We start from the raw sequence: 26,170 nt of genomic DNA on the forward strand, positions 1-26,170 counted from the left end.
TGCTGGCCCTGCACAGGACACCCCAACAATGCCAGCCTGGGCCTGGCAGCGCTGGCCAAACGCTGCTGGAGCTCAGAGAGCCCTGGAGCTGGGAGCCTTCCCTGGGGAACCTGGGCAGTGCCCCAGCAGCCTCTGGGGAAAAACCATTTCCTGAGATCCAGCCTGAGCCTGCCCCGACTCAGCTGCAGCCGTTCCCTCCAGTCCTGTCCCTGGGCACCAGAGGGAAGAGGTTCCCACAGCCCCAGCCAGGGACCCGCTCCCAAGGCTGCTGCCATGGCCACCAGGGCTGGGAGCAGCTGGGATGCTCGGTTTCCATGGGCCAGGGTTCAGGAATGGGATTCCCCAATTTCCTGCTCCCACTAAAACCACGCTGCCACTCGCTGCCCTTCCACCTCCCATGGAAAGAACAAAAGGCAAAGATCCTGGGCTGGGATAAGAACAATTTAATGGGAACAGCAACGAGATAAACAACAAACAGGAAGAGAAACAATACTGGTAACAGAAGGGAAAACAAAAACTATTTACAGGGAAAACTACAACATCAACAACCGTCTCTTCCTGGCCACATATTTCCTCCTGCCTGGAAAGGACACCCTCCTCTTTGCGAGAGAGAGAGTCCCTTGCCTGCCCCTGGCAATAACCTAAGGTGGGACTGAATGTAACATCATGGCCATGGCCACACCGTCATGTTCTTCAATCTCACATCATATCATTGACAGAACCAGGAAAAGCTACAAGTGTCTTCCCAGCATGGATCACAGAGACCATGGATCACCAGGGCTCTTCCCAATGTGGGCTCTCCAGTGGGGGGACGAAGTTAGGGCAGTGCATGAAGCTCCTTCTGCAGTTGGGGCATTTATAGGGCTTCCCTTAACTGTGCCTCTGGTGGTGTCTGTTCAAGTTACAGCTCTGGGTGAAGCTCTTCCCACACTGGGAACACTCGTAGGGCCTCTCCCCAGTGTGGATTCGCTGGTGGGTGATGAGGTGGGAGTTGCGCTTGAAGCCCTTCCCGCAGTCGGGGCAACGGAAGGGCCTCTCCTGTGTGTGAATTCTCTCATGCAGGAGGAGATTGGAGCTGGTTTGGAACCTCTTCTGGCACACAGGACACTCATAGGGCCTCTCCCCAGTGTGGATGCGTTGGTGGATGATGAGGTGGGAGCAGCAGCTGAAGCCCTTCCCACATTCCCCACACTCACAGGCCCATTCCCCAGTGTGGATCATCTGGTGGCTCACCAGGGTGTTGCTCCGCCTGAAGCTCTTCCCACACTCCAAACACTTGTAGGGCTTCTCCCCGTCATGAAGCTGCTCATGGGTCACCAGCTCCAATCCCTGGCTCAGGGTGCAGCCTTTCACCTCAGAGCACCCTGGGCTGGGTTTGGTCCCCTCTTCCTGTGCCATCTCTGGAGCTTTTCCTCCCTGTTGGATTCCTGCCCCGTGGAGCCGCTCCAATCTGCCTCTTCCTCGAGGTTCTTCTGTGGGGATTTGTCCTCCCTGGTCTCCATCCTCACCTCCTTGTCTGGGGGAGGAAGGACAAGGTGAGGATGAGATTTGCCCCTATGCTGCTGGGAAAGGGAAGAAGATCCCCCAGTGCATCCCCAGCAGGACAGCAGTGGGGTTGTCCTGCAGCCGGGGGCATTGCTGGGCTGGGAGATGGAGCAGATGAGAAAGGGAAAGGGGCACTTACTCCTCCTCACCTGCCTGGGTGTCCCGGGGCATCTTCCTCTTCCTTACAGCCTCCTCCTCCATCCAGCCAAAGTTTGGGAATGAGAAATCCTGGTTTGGGGGAAAATACAGTGTATGACTACATTGGATTACGGTGTTCCTCCTGCCCAAGTCCATCTCTGGTGTTGTGGCACATCCACAACGAGCCCCTGTGAGCAAGCTGCACTCCCAGAGCCCGGAGCACGCTTGCTTAACCTGCTGATGGACAAGGCCAGAGACGGGTCTGTGTGCACAGCTCCAAACGCAGTTTATTGCAATGCAGAGGGTCCAGGCACAGAGACAAAATGGTGCTGAGGACACAGGGTTTGGTAAGGGGGGAAAGGGGCGGGTCTGAGGGCCAAGGGCCAATGGGAACTGAGCACAGGTGGTGCAGAGGAGGGGCAGCCAACTGGGGAACCAATGAGGTAACAGGGGAGGAGCATTGCAGCAAACCAGGACCAATGGGGGACAAGAGAGGGGAGAACATTCTAGGGGGAATCCATATAAGGAAAAAGGGCAGCTGGAGTGGGTGATACCAATGAAGCCTGCTGCATTCCCATGAGCCTGCAAATGCTGATGGTGAGAGCATTGTCCTCAGAGGGGTGTCTCTCTCTGACCCTGGTCACCTTTGCCCTGAGGTATTACAGTTCCAATGTTGGGCCCCTGCGCCTCCACACTCTAGAAGTCACCGGGAATCTGGTGCCTTTGTAAACTTCCAAAACACTAAAATTCAGTGCCCAAAAATACACAAATTACTAAGATTCAACCAAAACACTCAACCCTGGGTTTCTCCTCTCTGGTGTCTCCACTTTGGGCTCCTGGAGGCGCCCCTGTCTGGGTTGCTGCGGGTCAGGTTTGTATTGCTGTTCCCCTCTCTGGGCTGCTGGGGCTCCTGGCAATCCCGCAGGTCCTCCTTCTCTGGCCTCACCACTTTGGCATCACAGGTATCCCAGGGGTCAGCACTGTCCGGGGTCCCTCTTTCAGGGTCCTGGGGTATCCATGGGTCCCCCCTGTCCATGCTGCCAACATGTCCAGGCTTCTGGAGCACCCCCAGCTCTCGCATTGCCCGTTTCTGCTCCCCCCAGTGCCGGTTTCCCTGCCAGCCCTGCCGGTCCCGGGCGATCCCCAGGTGGCTCTGGGCTGACAGTGCAGCCCCTGGGCCGGGCAGAGCCGGCCCCAGCACGGGGGGACCCTGCATCCTCCGCTGCCTCGGCAGCCGCGCCCAGCGCCGGGCACGGAGCTCGGGCAGCCCCCGCCGCCCCCTGCCCAGGGAGCCCCGGGACCCCCGCAGCCGGGGCTGGCTCTGAGCGAGGCGGCCCCGAGCCCGGCTGCGTGGCCAGGGGGGCACGGCGAGCCCGGGGCCTCTGTGCCAGCGCTTCCCCCGCTCTCCCTCAGCCTTTGCCCGGCCCGGCCCCCGAGCACAGAGCTCTGCCCGGGGCTCCCGGCCCGAGGGGCGGCTCCGGGCCCGCCCGGCCGCTCCCGGCTCCCACAGCCCGCCCGGGGCCGCCAACAAAACATCCCAGCACCAAATCCACAAACCAACCCCTGCCACCCTGTCTCGCTGCGCCTTCCCAGGGACCCCAACCCCGCGGCAATGCCCCCGGTGCATCGGGACCAAAAGCTGCTCCAGCCCAGCCCCTCGGAAGCCCCAGCTGCGGCCCGTCCTTGGCACAGCGATCCCGGCAGCTGCCCCGCTGCCGCAGCTGCGGCTCTGGAGCATGGAGGCTCTGCGGGACCCCCGGGCTGGGCCCCCTCCCAGCCCGTGCCTGCCCCGCACCTTCAGCCCGGCCTCTCTCGCTGCTCCGGCTCCTGCACAGTCCCCGCTCTCCATTCCTTGGACCCTTGGGCTCTCCTCTGGGGCTCCTACAACACCCGGCAATAGAAAACAATCGATTTTGGTGCTCCCGGATGAAGCCACAACTGAAACTTTGCTCCTTTTGCTTGGCTGCAGAGACCTCCAGGGCGTTTTCTGCACACAGTCCCAGCCCCCAGCACTTGCTGAAGGCGCTCCTTGCAAATGTCACTGTGCCAGGGCCCTGTCCTTGTTGTCACTTGCTGGGGCTGGCCATGCACAGAGCTCCTGGACTTGCATTTCCAGCTGCTGTGCAGCCAAAGCCGAGATATCTGCAGCTGCCTGAATGCAAAAACTGCAATAGGAGCCTCTCTCCAGGGGGAAATCTCCCCTCCTGTGCCAGTCCGTGGCAATGCTGCCATTCTCTGCTGCTCCTGCTGCTGCTGGGGCACTCGGGGCTCTGGCTGAGCAGCAAAGGTGACCCTGAGCCAGGAGCTTTCCTTGGCTGCAGCAAAGCCTCAGCACACAAAGCCCTTCCCGGTGCTGTGCCCTGTGCCAGGAGGGATTGTGCCAGCAGAGCTGACCCGAAATTTCTTCTCCCAGGCAGCTTTAGGACACGCAACATGGAGAAGCCAGAGCTCACTCTCAGCTTTGCGCAGTCCTGCAGAAGAATCCTGTGTGTGAAGCAGCCTGGGAACAGGGTTTGGTGTCAGGGGAAGGGGAACTCAGAGCCCTTTGCTGTCCTGTGGGCTGAGGCTCTGCATTTGCAATGGCCCTGCAGCTGCCAGAGGGGCCTTTTTGTCTCAGCTGAAAGCAGTTCTGTTGAGAGCCTGTCCTACACCCACATTTCCTGCAAATGTGCCCAATAAATTCACATTTTTTGCAGCCACAGGTCTTGTGTGAGTGCAGGTGTGACAACTGAAGGATGGAACAGCTCTGATGGGGGGAGTTCTCTCTTTCTTGTTTTGATTTTTTTTTTCCCTTGGGTGTGTTCTGTGTTTTGTTCTTTGTTTTGTTTGGTTGATTTGTTTGTTTATGTTGGCTTTTAGGTTTTTTTGTTTGTTTCTTTTTCTGTTGCTTGGGGGGTATTTTTTGTTTAGGTTGTGTGAATTTATAAAATCAAAGGGTTTTGGGAAAGCTGCAAAAGGCAGGCCTCAGAGACAGCAGAACTGTGATTAGAGTTAAGCACTAGCCATATAATAAGTCAGTAGAAAAATTATTAAAAAAGTAGAAAAGTAAGGACAAATGGAACAATGGTCTGTCTATTAATGCTTGTCTAGAATAACTTCCTCAGCTGCAGAAAAGTATATCTAGCAAGATACTAGGAAGTTCTAAGCTTAATAATGCAGCTCTGTGCATTGTGTTTTAAGGCTTACAAACAGGTATTGTATTCAAAATAAGCAAGAATTGTTTTAACCGAGTGTATGTGTGCTTATAGTGGTTAGATAGAACTACTGTCAATATGCTTTTGCTTTGTGTGATTAGTCAAAAAACTTATAAAGTAAGTTGTCACATTACGTTCTTGGTCTGCTGCATGGGATGTGAGCTGCTGGCATCTTCCCATTGTCATAACCATGTAATGAGATGGATGCTGGAAAATAAAAAGGCTCAAGACACGTTCCTAGCTGTCCCGTCCTATTCATGTTTTGTACATAGCCCCCAGCTGGCAATATAGGCGATGGTTTTCTTCTTTTGGTATGGTTTTGTTTGTTTTTGGTTTTGGTTTTTTGTTTTTTGGTTTTTTTTTTTTTAATAATCGACTTCTCCAGCAGTTCTGGGCAGAGCTCTGTAACTGTGTCTGACACTTGTCTGTGGTCCTGTGCAGGTGGCCAGGGGGACCTTCCCCGAGCTGTGTGCAGAGGAATCCACATCAGCCCAGGCCGGGCTGGGCAGTGGCCGCTCAGTTCCATGGACTGGACACGGCTCTGGACGCTTCCCTTGGAGCATCTGCAGGGAGGGAACGCTGGGGCTGTCACCGCTGGGGTGTCACACACAGGGGAACACTGGGGCTGTCACTGGTGGGGTGTCACAGACAGGGGAACACTGGGGCTGTCACTGCTGGGGTGTCACACACAGGGGAACGCTGGGGCTGTCACTGCTGGGGTGTCACAGACAGGGGAACGCTGGGGCTGTCACCACTGGGGTGTCACACACAGGGGAACGCTGGGGCTGTCACCGCTGGGGTGTCACAGACAGGGGAACACTGGGGCTGTCACCGCTGGGGTGTCACAGACAGGGGAACGCTGGGGCTGTCACCGCTGGGGTGTCACACACAGGGGAACGCTGGGGCTGTCACCGCTGGGGTGTCACAGACAGGGGAACACTGGGGCTGTCACTGCTGGGGTGTCACACACAGGGGAACACTGGGGCTGTCACCGCTGGGGTGTCACACACAGGGGAATGCTGGGGCTGTCACCGCTGGGATGTCACACACAGGGGAACGCTGGGGCTGTCACTGCTGGGGTGTCACAGACAGGGGAACGCTGGGGCTGTCACCGCTGGGGTGTCACAGACAGGGGAACGCTGGGGCTGTCACCGCTGGGGTGTCACAGACAGGGGAACGCTGGGGCTGTCACCGCTGGGGTGTCACACACAGGGGAACGCTGGGGCTGTCACTGCTGGGGTGTCACACACAGGGGAACGCTGGGGCTGCCCTGTCCCCAACAGCTCTGCCAGTGCCTCGAGGGGACATAAAGGCTGAGCCAAAGGGTGAGAATTGCAGAAGGGGCTGAGCTGGGAGGGACCCATTAGGATCATCAAGTCACAGAATCACAGAGTTGCTGTGTTGGAAGAGACCTTCAGGATCATCGAGTCCAACACAGCCCTAACACCTCAACTAGACCATGGCACCAAGTGCCCCATCCTGTCTTTTTTTAAACACATCCTGTCCTTTTTTAAACACATCCAGGGATGGTGACTCAACCACCTCGCTGGGCAAACCAATCCTATACTTTATTACCCTTTATATAAAAAACTTTTTCTTAATATCCAACCTATATTGGATAAGCTCAGCTGCTCCTTGGCACAACTTAAGACTGTGTCCTCTGGTTCTGTCAGTTGCTGCCTGGAGAAAGAGACCAACCCCCACCTGACTACAACCACCTTTCAGGAAGTTGTAGAGAGTGATAAGGTCACCTCTGAGTCTTCTCTTCCCTGGGTCCCTCAGTCGCTCTTCACAGGATTTGTGTTCCAAGCCCCTCACCAGCCTTGTTTCCCTTCTCTGGACACGCTCCAGCCCCTCCATGCCCTGCGTAAATTGGGAAGCCCAGAACTGGACACAGCACTCAAGGTACGGTGCCAGAACAGGGGAATAATGCCAAGTACACCAGTGCCAAGTGCAGGGGAAGAATGACCTCCCTGCTCCTGCTGGCCACACCATTCCTGATCCAGGCCAGGAGCCATTGGCCTTCTTGGTCACCTGGGCACACTGCTGGCTCATGTTCAGCCGGCTGTCGAGCAGTACCCCCAGGTCCCTTTCTGCCTGGGCACTGTCCAGCCACACCATCCCCAGCCTCTGGCATTGCAGGGGGTTATTGTGGCCAAAATGCAGGACTCAGCACTTGGACTTATTAAACTCCATCTTATTGGACTCTTGCATCCATCCAGCTTTTCCTGATCTCTCCAGACCCCTTCTCCCTTCCAACAGATCAACACATGACCCCAACGTGGTGTCATCTGCAGGTTTACTAATGAAGGACTCAATTCCCTCATCCATGTCATCAGTGAAGATATTGAGCAGAGCTGGCCCCAGCACAGAGCCCTGAGGGACAGCACTGGTGCCTGGCTGCCAGCTGGATGCAGCAGCGCTCACCAGCACTCTCTGGGCCGGCCATGCAGCCAGTTCTGAACTCAGCACAGAGTGCTCCTGTCCCAGCCCTGGGCTGCAGCTTCTCCAGGAGTGTGCTGCGGGAGACAGTGCCAAAGGCCTTGCTGGAGTCCAAACAGACACATCCACAGTCCGTCCTGCATCCACCAGGAGGGGCACCTGGTCATAAAAGGAGACCAGGTTGGTCAAACACAAACTACCCCTCCTAAACCCCTGATGGCTGGCTCTGATACCTTGGCCATGCTGGAAGTGCTGGGTGATGACACTCAGTATAAACTGTTCCATTTCCTTACTGGGTACAGAGGTCAGGCTGACTGGCCTGTAATTACCAGGATACTCCTTCCCACCCTTGTTGTGAATGGGGGTCACATTGGGCAGCTTCCAGTCATCTGGAAACTCACCAGTGAGCCAGGACTGCTGGAGAGCGGCTTGGCAAGCTCATCTGCCAGCTCCCTCATCACCCTGGGGTGGATCCCATCTGGGCCCATGGATTTAGGAATATCCAAGCATCTTAGAAGTTCTCTGACTGCTGCCTGTTGGATAATGGGGGGACCATTCTGTTCCCTGACCAGGGAGGGCTGTTTTCCTGAGGACAAGCCGTTCTTCTCACTAAAAACAGAGGCAAAGAATGCATTAAGCACCTCTGCCTTCTCCTCTTAATAATCTTATTATTCCCTCATAAGGGAACTTAATAATCTGCAGTTATTAAGTTCCCTTATGCATCTAATAAAGGACAAAAGTTGGTCTTACCCTTCCTTTTATCATTCATCTATGTGTAAAAACATTTTTTATTTTCCTTTACAAAAATCGCCATTTTAACTTCAATCTGAGCTTTGGCCTCCCAAATTTTTTTCCTACCTGCTCTAGCAGCCCTCTTAAATACATCCTGAGAGACCTGACCCTCCTTCCAAAGATGATACATCCTCTTTTTTTCCTAAGTTCCTCCAAAACTTCCTTCCCCATCTCGACTAGGCTGGGCATTGCCTCGTCGACTTGTCCTTTGGCATGCAGGGACTGTTGGTTCTTCTGCCCTCAAGATCCCTCTTTTAAAGCACACCCACTATTGCTGGCCAGGGCTCTATGTACAAATCACGAACGGAATGGGACTGCTGTGGAAAGCATCTCAAGCTGTTTATTTTCTAGCATCAGTCTCATTACATGGTTATGATTTGTGGAAAGAAAAAAACTCTGCAACTTCGCAAAAGTTGTAAAGCCCGTATGTTTATTTCAGCACTGGACACGTGGGGATTGTTCACCCTTAAAAGACATGTGTACCCCTGAGAACTCCCAATCCTTTTTTATCTCCCTTACTTGCGGCCGCGCGTGTCCAAAATCCCCCATTCAGGGCGGCCCCGACAAGCTCAATGGCACGCGAGCTGCAGCGCTGGGGGCACTCTCCCCTCTTTGTGTGCTGCAGGGAGTGCGCCTGAGGCAAGGATGCCTTCTCAGACTCTGGGCTTGCTACGGCAGGAGCGATGGAAAGGCGGACTCTGTCTTCTGGGATAAACTGGGTTTATTGAGGAGCAGGGAAGTGGAGGGTCCGAGGAAACCAGAAGGCAAAGACAAGACTAACGGAGTAATGGCAGCTTATACAGGGAGGTGGCTACAAAGCCTGCCCTCCAACCAATGGAGTAAGAGGGAGGAGTGGGTAAAGGGATACAGATATTATTGTACAACTAATCACAGGTAACCTGGGGAGGGTCCCCAGCCCCTGAGCCAATCACTCAATGCCCTAAAGAGAAGCTTCTAGATGAAAGGACTGGGTTGTCAAGTGACAGACAGGGCACCAGGGAGGGACAGAGCAAAGGGATACAATGGCTCTTACGGTAACCAGGGAGGAGATAGGGAAACTGACAGGGGATTCAGAGCAGAAGGCAACTGGGCAGAACCAGTATTAGCATGTGGGGAGAATAGAACATACCAATTTACAAAGTACAACTTAAAACAACTAGAACCAGTTAAAAGCACAACCCAACAGTAAACTGACTGAAAATCTTGTGTTTTGTCTCCTTACATTGTCAGTAAGGAAGAAAAGGTTGTAGAGAGAGGAGAAGTGTTCTGAAAGATTTCTTCTGATTCTTATTACTCTTTCTTTTAGTTATTATTAATAAACATTTCTTTATACACTTTTAAAATATTGAGCCCACTTTGCCTTCCTCCTACTCCTGTCTCACAGCAGGAAATGTATAAGTATATTCTAGTGAGTGCACAGGTAATTAGCCAACACTGAACCCACCACACTAATTGATGCATTTGCCAAGGAATCTCAAATTGGCAAACCAAAACCACTACAGAAACATTCCCGATGAACTGCACAAGAGCAGGAGAAAATCAAGACAGGGCCATGGTTTGTCAGGACTTGCTTGATCCTAATGAGCCCCGTGGTGCATTTGGAGCTGAGCCCTTGAACCTCAGGGCCTGAGAGGAGATTGCACAAATATTTCCAGGAGTCAAAGGCAGAACACCTAAAGTGCCTCAAAGCATGAATGGGACCCACTGATGTCCATCCCCAACACAGGCTCCTCATGGACTCCTTGAAGGAGAGAAATGGAGGCCAGGATGGCACAAAAACCTCTCAGAAGACTGAATGTGGAAAGGAAATTCCAAAGTACCTTAAAAAAATTTGAGTATCTCAAAGTATTAATGAGCCCTACTGAGTGTCAGTACAAAGCTCTCAAGGGACTAATTAAAGCAGATAATTGAGGCCATGATTGCACAAACCTCTCACAGAGTTTGTATCCAAAGGGAAACACCAAGTACCTTAAAATACCTGAAGTACTCTGAAGCATTAATGAGCCCCACTGAGTGTTGTTACTGACAAAGCCTCTCCAGGGACTAATTACAGCAGATAATTGGAGGCCATGATTGCACAAACTTCTCACAGACTCCAAGGTAAAAGCCAAAGTCCTTTGAAAAACCTGCAGTCTCTGGGAGCCTGAAGGAGCCCCCAGGGCCATTCCCGACCAAGGGTCCCCAGAGACTCCTTCCAGCAGATCCTTGAGGCCACTGGCATGTGGGCTAGGGTCTTGCTTCGGCAAGAACCCCTTGTGTGAGGACACGAGGCTTGACTCCATTTTCATCAGAAGGCTGATTTATTATGTTATATATTATACTAAAATACTACATTACAACTATACTAAAAGAAGAGAGAGAAGAAGATCAGAAGGCTACAAAGACAAGAATAGAATAGGAATGAATAACAAAAATCCTGTGACTGCTCACAGCCTTGGCACAGGTGGCTGTGATTGGTCACTAATTGACAACAATCCACATGTTCCAATGAAAGATGCACCTGTGGCATTCCACAGCAGCAGACAGTTACCGTTTACATTTCTTTCCTGAGGCTCTCAGCTCCTCAGGACAGGAAAAATCCTAGCAGAGGCTTTTTCACTAAAATCTCATGGCAACACTTCATAAATCGGGGTTAATAAAAAAATCAACTTAAATCCTACCATATCCTCACATTACTCTTGTTACTATGTCATAAATTACACTCTTACTCCAGTTTTCTGTAAGAAAAAGTCTACCTAATTTCAAATCCTTCTTAATTTTACTTTTAAATCTCCTGATGTTGAGACAATTTTCCAATCAGGTATTTGGCCTTTCACTCGTGAGGCATGTGTCCAACCCCTTTCTGCTGCTCGAACTGCAGTTTCCGTGGTCAGGAGAACTAAAAATGGTCCCTCCCACCGTGGCTCCCGGCTTTCTCCCCTCCAGCATTTGATTAATACATAATGTCCAGGTGGAATAGAATGGATTGGAAAATCCAGGGGAGTTGTTTGAGCTAAAGCCCCTTTTTCTCTTAATTCCTTTAAATTGTTTGCAATAGTTGTTATATATCCCTGGATGGATCTATCCCCAACTAACGAGGGGTCCATTGTCATACCCTGAGGATAGGGCATTCCATATTACATTTCATATGGTGAAATCCCGGTCTCAGAATGGGGCTTAGTTCTGATATTTAATAAAGCCAAAGGGAGACAGGCTCTAATATCCCTCCTTCTCTGGTGCCCCTTTACATGAACCACTGCTACTCTCTTCGGACCCTTTAATGCTTCACGTGTCTGAACTATCAATCCCTCGTGTACTAACCCTTTTCCTTGAGGGTTTCTAAGTCCCCTTTCTTTCCAAATTTTTCCAAAAGTATGCACTACACTAAAAGCATATCTGGAATCCGTATAAATAGTCCCTTCTCTCTCTTTTAGTATTAAAAATGCATGGAGTAATGCATACAGGTCACAAGCTTGTGCTGACCAGGATGGACTAAGGAGACCAGACTCCTTTACCTCAAGCTCTTCCCCACTCATTATAGCATAACCTGATTTTCTTTTCCCACTCACTCCCTGAGACAACCCATCTATAAATAACTTCTCCCCCGCTTTGTAACTCCTGCTCTCCCAAATCTGGACTTATTTTTTTTGTAACTCTATAATCTCTATGCAATCATGTACCAGCTGTTCCCCTGGATCCCCATAAAGAAATTGAGCAGGGCTCTGGACTTGTGTCAACTTCAATTCAAATTCAGGGGAGGTAGTCACGATAGCCTCATATTTCAGTATTCGGCTATCTGTTAGCCATTTCTCAGCTTTTTGTGCTAAAATTCCCCTAAGACTATGAGGGGTATATACTTCCAAAGGCACCCCAAAGGTTACTTTCTGGGCCTCTTCCACTAGCAACGCAGTCGCTACCAAAGCCTGTAAACACCTTGGCCAACCTTTACTAAGTGGATCTAAGAGTTTTGAATAATACCCCTCTGGTTTCTGACTTCCTGCCCAGTCTTGAGTCAGCACTCCATAAGCTGTCTGCTTGGCTGTATTTACAAATGACTGAAAGGGTTTTCCCAGATCAGGAAGACATAATACAGGAGCCTGCAACGGAGGTTCTTTAACCTCTTCCAATTTTTTCTCATCCTCCCTAGTCCACTTAAAAAGGTTTGTAGACAATTTTTCATAGAAAAATTTCACTTTTCCACTCATATTTCAGTATTCGGCTATCTGTTAGCCATTTCTCAGCTTTTTGTGCTAAAATTCCCCTAAGACTATGAGGGGTATATACTTCCAAAGGCACCCCAAAGGTTACTTTCTGGGCCTCTTCCACTAGCAACGCAGTCGCTACCAAAGCCTGTAAACACCTTGGCCAACCTTTACTAAGTGGATCTAAGAGTTTTGAATAATACCCCTCCGGTTTCTGACTTCCTGCCCAGTCTTGAGTCAGCACTCCATAGGCTGTCTGCTTGGCTGTATTTACAAATGACTGAAAGGGTTTTCCCAGATCAGGAAGACTTAATACAGGAGCCTGCAACGGAGGTTCTTTAACCTCTTCCAATTTTTTCTCATCCTCCCTAGTCCACTTAAAATGGTTTGTAGACAATTTTTCATAGAAAAATTTCACTTTTCCACTAAAAAAAAAAGTCCGTCAATCCACTGTCTACAATAATCCAAAGGACCTAAAAACTATATTATATCTCTTTTTGATTTTGGGGATCCCATGTTTAATATTCCTGAAACTCTTTCAGGGTCCAGCTGTTTCTTTCCCTTACTGATCCAATGACCTAAATGCTGACGTCTGACTCCACAAACTGTAATCTGGATCTGGATATTTTTAGACCATTCTCACCTAAAAAATTCAGCAAATCAATAGTATTCCTCCTAGTTTTCTCCTCAGTTTCCTCTGCCAATAACAATTCATCCACATACTGTAACAACTTGATTCCTTTGGGGAATTCGAAAGATTTCAAGAGATTTTCTAATGCTCTCCCAAAAAGATTGGGTGACTCCGTGAAACCTTGTGGTAGCACCGTCCACCCAAGCTGTTCCCTTCTACCTGTATCCGGATCTTCCCACTCAAAGGCAAAATAATCTCTTCTGCCCTTATCCAAAGGGCAAGTCCAAAAGGCATCTTTCAAATCCACTACACTGTACCAGGTGTAATTAGGGGGCAATTGACTCAACAAAGGATATGGGTTAGCTACTATGGGAAAAGGAGGAATACTTCTTTGATTTATTGCCCTTAAATCTTGAACCAGTCTGTAGCTCCCGTCAGATTTCTTTACCAGTAAAATGGGAGTATTATGAGGTGGCATGCAAGGTTCTAATATTCCTTGCTATATTAAATTTTCAATTACTGTTTTTAGTCACCTCTGCCCCTCTAGTAATATTGAATATTGCCTCACTCGGATTGGTATTTCTGGATTTTGTATTTTAACTTGAATGGGCGGAATGTTCAACCTCCCTACCTCACCTGAATGCCAAAAGGTATTATTAATTTCCAGATCATCCTCTTCATTTAAAGAATATATTTTAAGTTTCCCTTCACAGGGTTTTATCTGTATTCCCAAGGCTATTATTAAATCTCTGCCCAACAAATTATTCTCAGCCTCTGGTAGCAACAATAAGTCACTCACTCCAAATCTCTCATCTGTCTCTATTTGCACCCCTTTAAATACAGGAACTGCAAAAGCCTCTCCCTTAACTCCAATTACTGGAATTTTCTCCCAACTTATCTTACATCCCTGTGGTAATTTCCTTACTGTTGACCTAGAATCTCCCATGTCCACTAAAAATATAATCTCTTCACTATGGGGACCTATTTTTAACTTTATCAAGGGCTCTTCTGGTGGCTCTTCATTAAATAGAGCCCCTGACCACCCTAATCTTCCTGAAAATTTTTCTCACCCTGCTGCTTTCTCCTACAACTTTTTTGTAGGTGTCCCTTTTTATGACAATAAAAACAGGTGGGTCCTGTACCCTTAAAGGTAGGGCATGAATTTTGGGAGTGTCCCTTCAGGTGGCAAGAAAAGCACGTGGGTCCTGGGTTTCCAAAAATAGGACCTGACATCTGCTGTTTGTTCTTTCCTGGGGGTTTTTCTCTATTCAAAGCTGCCTGCATTTCTTTAACTGCTGCCACCAAGATTCTTGCATCTGCCCTCTGCTTCTCCTCATCTCTCTTTACATACACCTTTTGTGCTTCTCTCAGGAACTCCTGAAGCCCCCTGTCCTGCCAATCTTCTCGTTTCTCCAGCTTCTTTCTGATGTCTCCCCAAGATTTCGCCACAAACTGAGTTTTCAAAAGAACCTGCCCAGCTGCAGAATCAGCATCTATACCTGAATATAATTGCAAGTCCTCCTTTCATCTCTCTAACCATGCTGCCGGGGACTCATCCTTTCTTTGATGCTCACTCAAAGCTTTTCCCATATTTTGCCCCCTGGGCACTGCCTCCCAAATTCCTCGAATAATTATCCACCGAAGATCACTCATATTCTGCTTATGCCCCACATCCTGATTATTCCAGTTTGGATCCTGCACAGGCCATTTCTGATCACCCCGCTCTGGTCCCTGATGTTCTCTGTCCCAAATCCGCATCCCTGCCTGTCTGATCAGCTCTCTTTCTTCTCTGGTAAACAAAATTCCTAGGATAGACTGCAACTCCACCCGGGTATATGTGTTTGGTGCCAAAGACTCATCCAACTATTTTGCCACTCCAACGGGGTCCTCTACAGCTTGCCCATCTCCTTCTTAGACTCCCTGACATCCCCTGTATTTATGGGAGCACTCACATAACTAATAGGTGGTCCCTGTCCTGCATTTGCCATTGGAACCTCTCTAAGTGGGTAATAATCGATTTTCCCTTTCTTCCCCCTCATCTCCATCATTCTCCTCCCCTTGCCTCCCCCTGCCTCTGGTGCTGTGTGCCACTGGTTCCTCTTGAATAAGAGGTGCCTTTGGATTCACAGGGGGACCCTCAGGGACTTGAGGCTGAGCTAGCTGCTTAGGTTGTCCATAGGGTGTGGGAGATGATTCAATGGGTCTCACAGCTCCTGCCTGTTCCATTTGACCACTTGCTCTTTGCTTAATAAAGGATACAATGGGTACCCTTACCTTCTTGCTTCTGAACAACAAACCCACTTCTCCCCTCAGGGATCTGTAAGGCAGCATACTCACTCTCTTCCTGATTAACAGGCTCTTTCGAATTCATATATATATCTAGAGTCTGGCAAATCCAATCCTCAAATGATCCAAACAAATAGAAATTATTTTTCTGGATCATTTCCTTTGTCTATTCAAACATACAATACTTAATAATTTTTTGCTTACTTTTCCCCTTCAGGATTCTCATTCATCCTAAAACTGTATCATCATCCCCAGCGGGCTGTCTTGAGGAATGCTCTCTTCTTGAGAGCATTCACTGTCCTCAGATCCTTCACTGTCCTCAGATCCTCCAAATTCCTGTGAATTTTTCACACAATCCGCAGCCCCTGGGTTCAGGCACTTACATTTTCCCTGACTTATCCCTTGCGGCACCAAACTCCAGTACCAGGAGAATCTTGGTTTCTCACACTTACCCCGTGGTTCCACTGCCTCACTTATTCCTCTGTCACACTACCTTCTCAAACTATTTCTTCTACATCTATTTATTTTTCTCTCTTTCTCAATCTATTTCCACTTCTCTTTTTTAATTTTCTCCTTCTTTCTCAATCTATTTCTACCTTCCTTTCTTCATTTATTTTACACTTTTCTGGATACCTCTTATCACTATTTAATCACTCACTAAACTGCTACCTATCAACTGTTCAAAGCAAATTGAACTAATTCAATCACTCTTCTTCTTCATCTCCTTACTGAGTCACTCTCTCCTGCTCAAGGACCTTCCCACAGGTTCTTGGACCAGGGACTCCCTTCCTTCCTTGGTCAATCCCTCCCAGGGGCCTCCCTTGTTCACTTCTTGCTTTCTTCCTTTCTCGGCCGGTCTCCTGGCGGAGATCTCGCAAACGCGGTACCGGCAGCTCCCACTCACTTTGGGGGTCCAAGGCTGCCCAGCCCCCATCTCAGATACTCCACACACACTCACACATGCACACAGCAGCCCCCCAGACCCAAAACCTCGTGATACTCACAGCCTCCTTTCCTCACGAGGGTCTTGGTGCACAAAGAAGTTTTATATGGCTACTCCCTTTCTCCTATAAGCCTCCACTCTGATGGGAGCCTCATTTGCGCGCTCATAATAACTAATTTGCTTATGTGTTATTGTAATTAAGGCTCTCTTTTCCAAGGGAGACTGGTCTAGTCTCTGGACCACTTAAAAGTCTGGTGGTGGGGAGCTCCTTTCCCGAGGGCTATCCATCTCCCCCGGACTTTGAGAGCCTTCCTGGGTGTTGGCACCAAAATTGTTGTATTTGCCTTTCTTCAGCCCCTCTGTGCTCAGAGCTGCTGCTCTTCTGGCTCAATCCTGCCGAAAGCCAGAGAGCTCGGCCTCCCCCACGGCAACAGGAACAAGACTCGGCAAGCAGGCACTGGAGCTCAGTGCCTAAGGCTGAGGGGCCGCGGGCTCCAGTCTCGAGCACAGGGAGGGCACACGCCCAGCCCCACAACTCCTGGCCTCACCGTCCTGAAAGGCCGGGACCAGGGTTCCACGCCTGATGCCAGGGGTTCCCTCCAAACGCCCACTGAGGAAGCGCCACAGCAGGCGGCTGTCAGGAACAAGGCGGCTGCCAGGGGGCTGCTCATGGCCTCTGACACCCAATTGCTCAGGGCTTCCCAGTGCCCCAGCCCCTCAGGCTCTCCCCCAGCCCGGCCAAGCTGCCCGGCAGCAGCGCCGCAGCCCCACAGGAGCTCCAGAGGAGCCCCAGCCAGAGGCACCTGGGAGCCCTCAGCAATGCAGCCAGCAGCACACGGCCAGGAGGACACGGATGGCGCTTCCTGCCTGCCACAGGCCTTGTGGCCATCTCCAGGCACCACTCCAGCAGGCATCCCCGCAGCTCCGGCCCTGCCCACCCGCTCTGCCCGCAGCACAAAGGCTTCAGCAGAACCACCACAGGCCAAGGGGCTTCTGGCCATTGTCCCTGCAGCACTGCACGCCTGGGCAGCTGGCTGAGTGCAAGCACCATTTTCCCCCTCCTCATCTATGCCCTGTGGATGCAGGGCAGCAAAAGAAACATCCTGGAGCCTGTGTATTATAACGCATTCTATATTTATAAAGTAAAAGCAAACAAAAAGGAGAACATTTTAGAAGAAAAAAAAAATTCCCCATTACTCAGGGGGTCCCAGCAAAAAGAGCCTCTGGGATTAGTTCTCCACTGAGCTCCAGCAGCTCAGCCTGCGGAGACGCGAGAGACGCGGCCGAGCCTTCCACACCCTGCGCAGCTGATCTTGCAGCCTCTGGAACCTGGAGATTGGAGCCCGCTCTGCTGACCTCAGGATGCACAATGTTTCAATTGCCAGGCTTCCAACAGCAAGGCTGATGTCATTGGCCATTTCTTCAAGGGCTGCAAGAGGAAGGAACAGAGCCACGGTCAGATTCTGGACCTGTGGGGATGCAAGCAGAGCCCCCTGCCAGGGCCATCCCAGCCGGCTCTTGCCATGGCCAGGAGGGAGCAGGGACCAAGGGGATCAGCCTGAAGCTGCTGGCTACGGATCGTCCACATGGCCTTGAAATCTGTGTGTGCTCTGCCCAGACCAGCCTTCCTCTGCACAGGGAGCAGAGCCCTCCACAGCTGGGGCAGGGCTTGCAGGTCTTCACCCGCCAACCACTGGTGTCAGCCCGCTGCCCTCACTCACCAGTGTAGATCATCAGGAGCTCTCCTGGCTGCCCCCTCAGGTGCCGCCCGGCCACCCCTGTGAACACAGAGCCTGTCAGGGCGGCAGCGGCACAGCTCCCTGCCAGCGGCGCTGCCAGCGCTGCGGCCACACGCCCTGCTGGCCCGGCAGGGCTCAGCCCGGGCCCTTGCCGCACGCTGCCGCCCAAGGGCACGGCTGCCAGAGGGCGGCAGCAGCGCCCGGGCCAGGCGGGGCTCCACGGCGCCGGGCCCGGATGGCGCTGCCGGGGCAGCGGGAGGGGCTGGGGCCGAGCTGCGGCAGGCCGGGGAGGGAGCCCGGCCTCGGGGCTCACCCATGAACCTGATGGCCGCCTCTCGCAGGGGCTCCTGGGGGCTCTCCAGGTAGCGCAGGGCCCGGCGCAGCTGCTCGGCCGCTCGGCTCGTGTCCTCTGCCAGCTGCAGAGAGCGGCAGCAGGGAAGGCTCGGCGCGGGCTCAGCCCCTGTGGCGGGCGCTCCCTGCGCCCAGCCCCGGCCTCCCCTGCCCGCACAGCCCTGAGGCGCGGCCAGCAGCCGCTGGCGCCGGGCTCCGCAGGGGCAGAGGTCCGGCTGCTGCCCGGGGAGCCGCGGGGCCGCCCCGCAGCACTGGGGCTCCATTGGGAGTCTCATTCCAGAATGAATTTGTGGTAGACTGAAGCCCCTCACTCTCCATGTCGAATAAATTAAATTCCTGCCCCATAGGCCTTATACTACGCAGTACTGTTTGCTTTGATTAATTTCTGGGCATCATTACGCAATGGATTTCAGTAGCATCATCCCAGGAAAGGTTTTGGTCCAGCCCTGCATCCCTATTTCAGACTGTACAGAAATTTTGTGGACTTGTTCCCACTCTACCTGGAATCTTCCAGCACTGCAGATGTTCAGCTATTACAGCCCTACATGGGAGAGACATTAATTCATCCAGGAAATGTTTCCAAAGGCTTTGTGGGCAATCCTTGCTTGGTTTCGGTAGTGAAATTTATATCCTGGCAATGTTGGAACTCATTGACTTTTTCAGCATGTGTTTGCTGGTGTTTGCATCTGGAAATGGAGAAGAGATTGTTGGAAGCTTGATATATTGCAATGCCTGAACTTCCCTGTTTGTGGCTCCCCAGTGCCGTGCTTAGCAGGCACCCAGTTGTGTTTGGACATGAGCTACCACTGTCAGACACGCAGCAGCTGGAGCATTGAACATCAAAGACTGAGCTGACGTTTTTCCCAGAACACAAGGAAACATGGCAGTGCCTCTGTATAATCTGACTGTCCTGTGAAATTCAGCAGCTGGTGGTGTTCAGGTGCTGCTGCTGCTGTTATAGATACACAGTACAATACTGGCCTTTTCAAATGTTGAAATGGATTCTGTATGTGTGGTGTTAAAAGAACTTTGCTACAAAGATCTCGTTTTCATTTCTGTTGTTAACTAAAACTTAGAAACAGCTGATGTAGTATGCTTGTGTTAAAATGCCTGCTTGCATGGGATACCATCCAATGAACATGTGATGGGGACACCTGCTACAGATATGTCAACTATCAGCACTCACGGTCTGAAGAAAATGTGGACCAAAACCTGTCACCGTTGAGTCAGGAACCAAAGTGAAGTGACACATTAACTCTCTTCAGCAGGTTAATGCTGAGTTTATTAGAAAGCCATTCCTTTTTATACACTGTTCCAATACAGCTGGACCTGACTGGTCATTTAATCAACACCCCGTCACCACTGGCTAATTAAGAAGATGCCCTTTGGTAACCATCTTCTGAGAAAACAACTGTTCAAAACACCAGCCGCAAGATTGTTTTCATTCTTTCTCTCAGCCTTTTCAAAACTCCCCAGAACAATTCCTGGGAATGTTTATGTGGCCTTCTCACTGACCAGGCTGTCAGTATCCACAAAAGCCCGTAAATGGAGGTGATGATAAGAATGGACTAAAAGCACAAACAAGGAATACGCATGCTCTAAAAAGGCAGACATGAGGAGGAGCCATGCTAAACAGTTCTTGAAACATGGAAACTGGTTTGGAGAAAAGTTCAACATGCATAATTGTTTGTGAATATGTAACAGGCAGATGCAATAGAAATGGTATACAAAGAGTGTTTTCAAAATAGCTGGGATAGTCTAGGCTGAATGGCAAAAGGCATCCAGTCAAAAATATTTGCTTTATTCTCTCCTATTGTACTTTATTACATTTTCTAATTTTTTTACAGGAGAGTGAACCTTGTTTTTCACACTGCAATCCCTTCTATGAAAAAAATCATGACTAACAGCCTCTGCCTTCTCCCAGACACCAAGTGTTGCAGCAGTGCTCCAGGCGCTCCTGCCAACAGCCCCTGCAGGGAGGAGCACAGCTCCCAGTGCACGTGGGCTTTGGCTCCCTGTGGCACACAAGCCCCCCGGGGCACAGGTCTCTGGGGCAGGAGAGGGGCAGCAGCGCTGCCAGGGCTCGGGGGGTGGCAGCTCTGCTTGGGCGGGGACTCTGCCACACCTGCTGATGGCAGCGCTGCCCGGGCCCCAGGGCTCAGAGCAGCATAGCACACGTTCCCTGTGCCTGTCACAGCCGCGGGTTTAGGATGGCCAGCAGCCAGGACGTGTCCCAAGGAGGCCGTGCCAGCTTCCCTGGAAGGCCCCGTGCCCTTGCCAGCGCGGCTGCCTCGGCAGCCCTGGGGGCTCCTTCTGCTGCCCTGAGCCCGCAGAGCAGGGCAGCGTTTGCTGATGGGCTGAGCCCTTCCTAAAGATCCTGTCGGGCTGCCTTAGACACTTGGGGCCAGGGATTCCTTCCAACCGGGGCCACTTTGGGTGGGCTGGGGGCGGCCCCAGGGCAGGTGGCAGTGTGTGCAAGGTTCCTTTGTGACACACTGCAGCACGGTCACGGTGGCATGGAATGGAGGAGTGTGTCCTTTGTGACACGTGGTGACATAGGAGCTGGCAGTGACAAGAGCACGGCACAGCGCACAGAGCAGGCGACGGGACAGGACGGGACAGAGCGGTGCTGTGAGGAGCCCCCACACAGCGCACTCGTTCGTGTCCGACCCGGAGCTTTTTCCAGACGCTGTTCCTGCAGCTGGCCTTGCGGCCAGACTGTGGCATTTGGTGACTCGGATCTTTTCCAAGACATCTATCCCTGTGGCCTGTGCACTCCAGGCCAGACCGCGGGATTTGGTGACCTGAATCGTTGTTGAGGAGTCTCCTGTGATTTTGGCAGGAGTCCTCAAGACCAAAGTGCAGGTCTTGCTGCTTGCTGTCCTGCTGCCTTCCTGAGGCTTCTCTCTTGCTGGTGCTTTCAGCAACTGCAAGACTTGTTGATTTGGCAATATCCTGAGGAACCTCTATTTAAGGTGCCCTCTAGGCCAGACTCTGACATGGCAGGCAGATTCCTTGGCTTGTTCAAAGTGCTCAGGGGGAAAAAAAACAAAGGCCCTGGAGCTGCCCCAGCAGAACAGCCTGAAGAGCCAGAGCAGATCCAGACACTGCAGGATGGTGAGTGTCAGAGCTGGGCCACAGGGCTGATGGCTGCAGCCAGTGTGGGCCCATCCCATCCCATCCCATCCCATCCCATCCCATCCCATCCCATCCCATCCCATCCCATCCCCTGGGGAAATGCCCATGGACAGGATGGAAGAGGGCCCAGGCAGACACCCCGCAGTGGCCGTGCTCCATCCCCCTGGGGCATCCCGGGGCTGTCCCTGCCTGGGGAGCGCAGGGCTGGGCTGTGTTCTCCGGCCTCTCCCGCAGCCCCTCAGCTCTGGCTGTGCTCGCTCTTTGCCAGATGCAGCCGTGGAGCGCACACAAGAGCAGCAATCCAGCCGTGGCCGCTTCCATAGAACCCTGAAGGTACCTGCAGCCATCCCATCCATGGGCTGGGCCTGCTGTCCCTGCTCAGCCGAGCACTACACTTGGAGAATGCCATGGAGCATCTCTGGCTTCCCTGTCCTGCAGATGATCCGGAAGTTTCTGCGAGTTCAGCGCAGAGAGACCGGGACCACTGCAGCTGAGGGCCCAGCTGAGCCTGACTCGGGGCTGACCGAGCTCCAGGCAGAGCCTGATTTCAGCCTGGATTCAGCTGAGCACTTTCAAGACTCTGACACCATAATGAATGAGGACACAGCAAACGGAGACAAGGCAGTGACTGAGGACGTGGCCATGACAAATGCCAACACTGGAGAGACTGAAGCCACCGCAAATCCTGACACCACGCCCACTCCAACTCTGATCGAGGAATTAATACCAGAGTATTTCAGGGACCCTTGTTTTTCGTCTCAGGAGCAGCTAAGCAGGCTGGGATCAGGCCTGGAGGCCTCCCAGGACTTTGTGCCCCCTCAAGCCGTGATCACTGGGGCCCCTCAGCCTTTGAGGCCAGCACAGTGTGGCGGGAAGGGAAGCTGGGGAAGTTGCTCCCTTGAAGAGCGCTCCAAGTTTCCCCCAGGTGTCCTCCAGGTGCCAGCCATTGTAAGGAACATCCACCAGAGGCTGGTGTCCCATGACACTGTGGATGCCAGGCTGAAAATTGACATTGTGAGGCTGGCTGAAGAACATCCTGTTGATGTGGTGCTGACCCTCCTGCGCTGTGCCCCAACGTGTGACAGGTACGGGGCCCACGTGCCTTGAGAGCTCAGGGCTCACCAGCCTTTAGGGCCCGTGGCCCATCACAGCCCGTCCAATGGGCTCTGCCAGACAGGCAGAGAGCTCCAGGACCCTCGGGCCCCTCTCTTTGCCCAGCCTGCTGCCAATGCTCCCTCCCTGCCCCTCAGGGCACCGGGGCTCTGTCACCTGTGCCCCCACAGCTGCACAGGGCATGGTACTGTGACTGAGACACCCCTGACACAGAGCCCTGATCCCACAGAGCTGCTGCAATGATGTGGAGAGCCATTGCTTCATCAAGACTAACAATGGAGAAAGTGCTGCCAACACTGGTCCATGTAATGGAGGATTGGCCTCTGAGCAAAATGTGCACCTCCGATGGGGACAATCAGGATGTTTTTGCCCTGGCTGTGAGTTTCTGGAACTGGTCTCTTCTCAGCCCCCGGATGCCTCTCCAGCAGCACTCCATCCTCTCCCTGCCTCAGTCACTGGGCTGAAACCTGGGCTAGGGCCAGGCTCAGGGGCCACCAGGCCCACTGCTCCCCCTGCATCTGCCCCTGGGCCCTGCCCCAAGGACACCTCGGCACTGAGCTCCGTTTTGGGCTGCTTCTCTTGCAGGCAACTCTGGTGATCTGGGTGATTGTCCAGGTGCCTCTGTACCATGAGACAAGGATTCATTCTTTCTACCCTCTGTTTACGGCTCTGCTCTTCCACGTTGTCATCACCACACAGCAGATGCCACCAGAGGAAGTTGAAAACTTCTGGAGAGCATGCCAGGAGGAAAATCGCCTTCCCTGCAGGCCCAACAGGTCCCAGTCCTCCTGTCCTTCCCATGCCCTTGTGGCCAGTGCCAGTGCTCCCAGTGTGACCTGGGCTTTGCTCTGCACACAGGTTTGCAGTGCAGGCCATGAAGGCTCTGCTCTACCGACTGCAGTGTGACCAGGAGGTGATGGATATGGAGCGTAAGTGTGGCTGGGACACGCTGCTGACTGCTCACACCCAGCACTATGCCGTGGGTCTGCTGGCCAGGTGAGACCCCCTTCTCCTCCACACTGCCCTCAGCATTTCTGCCCTGTGCCCGGGTGCCCCACACAGTCCCTGTGGTCAGGGGCCAGAGGGCCTTGACGCCGAGGGACAGCCAAGGAGACTGGAAAAGGCTGGGAGAGGAGGGTGCCCCGAAGGGGCCACCTCCCACAGCGCTCACATCCCCTCCAGGGATGCTGGGGAAAGACCAGACCTCTGTGAGTCAGTCCTGGCAGAGGTTTGGTCCCCCCACCTCAGGCTCTTGGTGCCTTTTTCCCCCTTCCAGGGAGATGCGCCATGTCTTGACCTCCATGTGTTCCCATGTCGCATACCGCCTTCTCCTCGTGCTCAGCTGTGAAAAGCCAAGGTGGGATCTGCCCTTCCTGGCATTCCTTGTGGAGGTGAGCCTGGTGGCCAGCACTGCATCGCTGAGCTGCCTCCCAGCTCTCTGCCCTCTCGTAGCCACAGCTGCCTGGGACGGTGCCCATGCCCTGTGCTGCTGCCTGGGCCCAGCCCTGTGCGGTTCCGGGCTGCTGCTGGCCGGGTCCCCCATCACTGTCTGTGCCTTTCAGGTCCTCGAGTGCCTGGACTTGAGTAAATGTGCTCACACTGTCCTGAAGATCATGTCAAGTTGCCTGCACAGCAAGTGCAGGGAGAGGCGTCGCCTGGCACTCAGAGGCCTCGTGGTGCTCAGCAAGGATCCCTCGATGGTGAGAAGGGGCAGCGGCTGAAGCTGCGCTGGGGAAAGCAGCCCCATGGGCTGGCAGGGCTTCAGCAGCTGAGGCAGCTGCTCCCAGCTCTCCTGCCTCACCTGCCCCAGTGCTTTGGGTCAGGCCTTTGGCCTGTGGGCCCTGCAGCAGCAGGCTGGGGTCGCAATGCCCGGGCGCTGTTGGCGGTGCAGCCGTCCATGGCCTCCCAGCTCAGCCTTGTGTTCCACACAGGCCAGACCTATACGCAGCGTGTCTCGAAGACTTCTGGAGCTGCTGGGTGATGCAGATGGACAGGTGGTCAGCATGTCCCTCTCTCTGTTGAAGAAGATGCTCCAGAAAAAACATCTCATGATATCCAGCACTTCTGCCCCAAAGCTAGCTGAGGCACTCCTGCCACTCTTTGACTGTGTAAGGCTCTGTGGCCCCAGCCATGGGCACTGGCCGCTGGCCAGAAATTTTGTGCTCTCTGGATATTCAGGCCTTTGCCCAGGAGTACTGGATATGTGATGCTTAGGCCTTTTTCTCCTTCTTTCCTCCAGGACAATAGCCATCTGCAGCTGCTCTCCATTTCCCTCTTCTGCAAGGTGATGGAATTGGTAATGGAAGAGGGTAAAAAGCCCCTGAAGAGAATTGTGAGCCAGAGCCTGCTCCCACTCTTCTTGCACTGCCATGAGGAGAACCAGCATGTGGCAGAGGTGAGGTTTTGTGTGATGCTGGTGGATCTCTGGCAGGGGGCTCGGCTGCCTCCTGCCCGGTGCCTGGTGGGCTGCAGCCTCCTCCAGGCCCTGGCACAGGGATGTGAGTCCGGTGCCCTGGGCTGTGGGGCTATCTCTGGCTCTCTGCTGCTCTCCAGGCCTCTATGAAAACGCTGTATTGTGCGGCTGGCTTCTTGGAGAAGACGGATCTCCAGAGGGTTCTGAAGACAGAGCAGCCATTGAAAATTGATGAGTGCCTGGTAAGGAGGGCCTGGAAGCCCCAGGCTCAGCCTGGAGAAGGCCCCTGAGCGCGGTGCTCAGTGTGCGGGGCTGGCAGCTGTGCCCCTGCCCGCTGCTGCACCCAGAGGCGGCGCGGGCTCTTCTCCAGGCTGCTGTGGGCCCGAGCCGGGTGCCCATGGAGCCCCGGCGCGGCGGGGCTGCGGGGCGGCCCCGCGGCTCCCCGGGCAGCAGCCGGCCCTCTGCCCCCTGCGGAGCCCGGCGCCAGCGGCTGCTGGCCGCGCCTCAGGGCTGTGCGGGCAGGGGAGGCCGGGGCTGGGCGCAGGGAGCGCCCGTCACAGGGGCTGAGCCTGCGCCAAGCCTTCCCTGCTGCTGCTCTCTGCAGCTGCTAGAGGACAGGAGACAAGCGAGCGAGCGCATGCAATGGGCCCTGCGGTTCCTGGATAGCCCACAGGAGTCCCTGCGAGAGGCGGCCATCAGGTTCATGGGTGAGCCCCGAGGCCGGGCTCCCTCCCCGGCCCGCCGCAGCTCGGCCCCAGCCCCGCCCGCTGCCCCGGCAGCGCCATCCGGGCCCGGCGCCGTGGAGCCCCGCCTGGCCCGGGCGCTGCTGCCGCCCTCTGGCAGCCGTGCCCTTGGGCGGCAGCGTGCGGCAAGGGCCCGGGCTGAGCCCTGCCGGGCCAGCAGGGCGTGTGGCCGCAGCGCTGGCAGCGCCGCTGGCAGGGAGCTGTGCCGCTGCCGCCCTGACAGGCTCTGTGTTCACAGGGATGGCCGCGCGCTACCTGTCGAGGAAGAGGGAAGAGCTCCAGTTCCACAGTCAGGGTGAGTGAGGGCAGCGGGCTGGTAGCGGGGCTGCCAGGGAGAGCTGCAATGCCCGGGCAGGGAGCTGCCATCCCTGTCCCGGCTGCAGTGGGCTTCGCTCCTTGTGTGCATGAGGGATGGCGTGGCCAGAGCACACAGAGCGATTGCAGGGACACTGCTGGGGGGATTCGTGGCCAGCGTCTTGTGGCTGATCCCGTGGGCCCCTCCTCTCTTCTGGCCGATAGAA

The 26,170-nt window shown here is 53.5% G+C and overlaps 2 protein-coding genes across 4 annotated transcripts; one reads left to right on the forward strand and one right to left on the reverse strand.

The window, feature by feature from the left end:
• Nucleotides 1–428: 428 nt before the first annotated feature.
• On the reverse strand, nt 429–3,609 carry LOC135287740 (zinc finger protein 3-like). 3 transcript variants are annotated; one of them, XR_010351280.1, is made up of 3 exons: nt 3,479–3,595; nt 1,695–1,773; nt 429–1,516 (listed from the first exon to the last, which is right to left on the reverse strand). XR_010351280.1 is itself a non-coding variant. In XM_064400970.1 (3 exons), exons 1-3 carry the CDS (start codon nt 3,530–3,532, stop codon nt 871–873), a joined length of 789 nt encoding a protein of 262 aa, XP_064257040.1. In that variant the 5' UTR covers nt 3,533–3,609; the 3' UTR covers nt 429–870. The 3 variants fall into 3 exon arrangements, 1 of the variants encoding a protein (XP_064257040.1); XM_064400970.1 differs by having other exon boundaries at nt 1,685–1,773; nt 3,479–3,609; XR_010351279.1 differs by lacking the exon at nt 3,479–3,595 and having other exon boundaries at nt 1,695–2,770.
• Nucleotides 3,610–21,782: 18,173 nt separating this feature from the next.
• LOC135287771 (maestro heat-like repeat-containing protein family member 6) lies at nt 21,783–25,952 on the forward strand. Its single transcript, XM_064400988.1, has 11 exons — nt 21,783–22,465; nt 22,723–22,870; nt 23,079–23,269; nt 23,352–23,489; nt 23,770–23,884; nt 24,056–24,193; nt 24,425–24,601; nt 24,733–24,888; nt 25,047–25,148; nt 25,511–25,613; nt 25,888–25,952. The coding sequence occupies exons 1-11, from the start codon at nt 21,783–21,785 to the stop codon at nt 25,950–25,952; spliced, it is 2,016 nt and encodes a 671-aa protein (XP_064257058.1).
• The last annotated feature ends 218 nt before the right edge of the window (nt 25,953–26,170 follow it).

Source organism: Passer domesticus, chromosome 31, assembly GCF_036417665.1.
Source record: "Passer domesticus isolate bPasDom1 chromosome 31, bPasDom1.hap1, whole genome shotgun sequence".
Classification (NCBI taxonomy): Eukaryota; Metazoa; Chordata; class Aves; order Passeriformes; family Passeridae; genus Passer; species Passer domesticus.

Coding starts and splice junctions, on each gene's coding strand:
- LOC135287740 (XM_064400970.1), bottom strand. CDS start 3,532: ATGGAGAGCGGGGACTGTGCAGGAGCCGGAGCAGCGAGAGAGGCCGGG. Junction 1,774..3,478: donor CGAGAGAGGCCGGGCTGAAG/GTGCGGGGCAGG, acceptor CCCCCAAACCAG/GATTTCTCATTCCCAAACTT. Junction 1,517..1,684: donor ACCCAGGCAGGTGAGGAGGA/GTAAGTGCCCCT, acceptor TTCCTCCCCCAG/ACAAGGAGGTGAGGATGGAG.
- LOC135287771 (XM_064400988.1), top strand. CDS start 21,783: ATGCCATGGAGCATCTCTGGCTTCCCTGTCCTGCAGATGATCCGGAAG. Junction 24,194..24,424: donor TCAGCAAGGATCCCTCGATG/GTGAGAAGGGGC, acceptor TGTTCCACACAG/GCCAGACCTATACGCAGCGT. Junction 25,614..25,887: donor GGCGGCCATCAGGTTCATGG/GTGAGCCCCGAG, acceptor CTGTGTTCACAG/GGATGGCCGCGCGCTACCTG.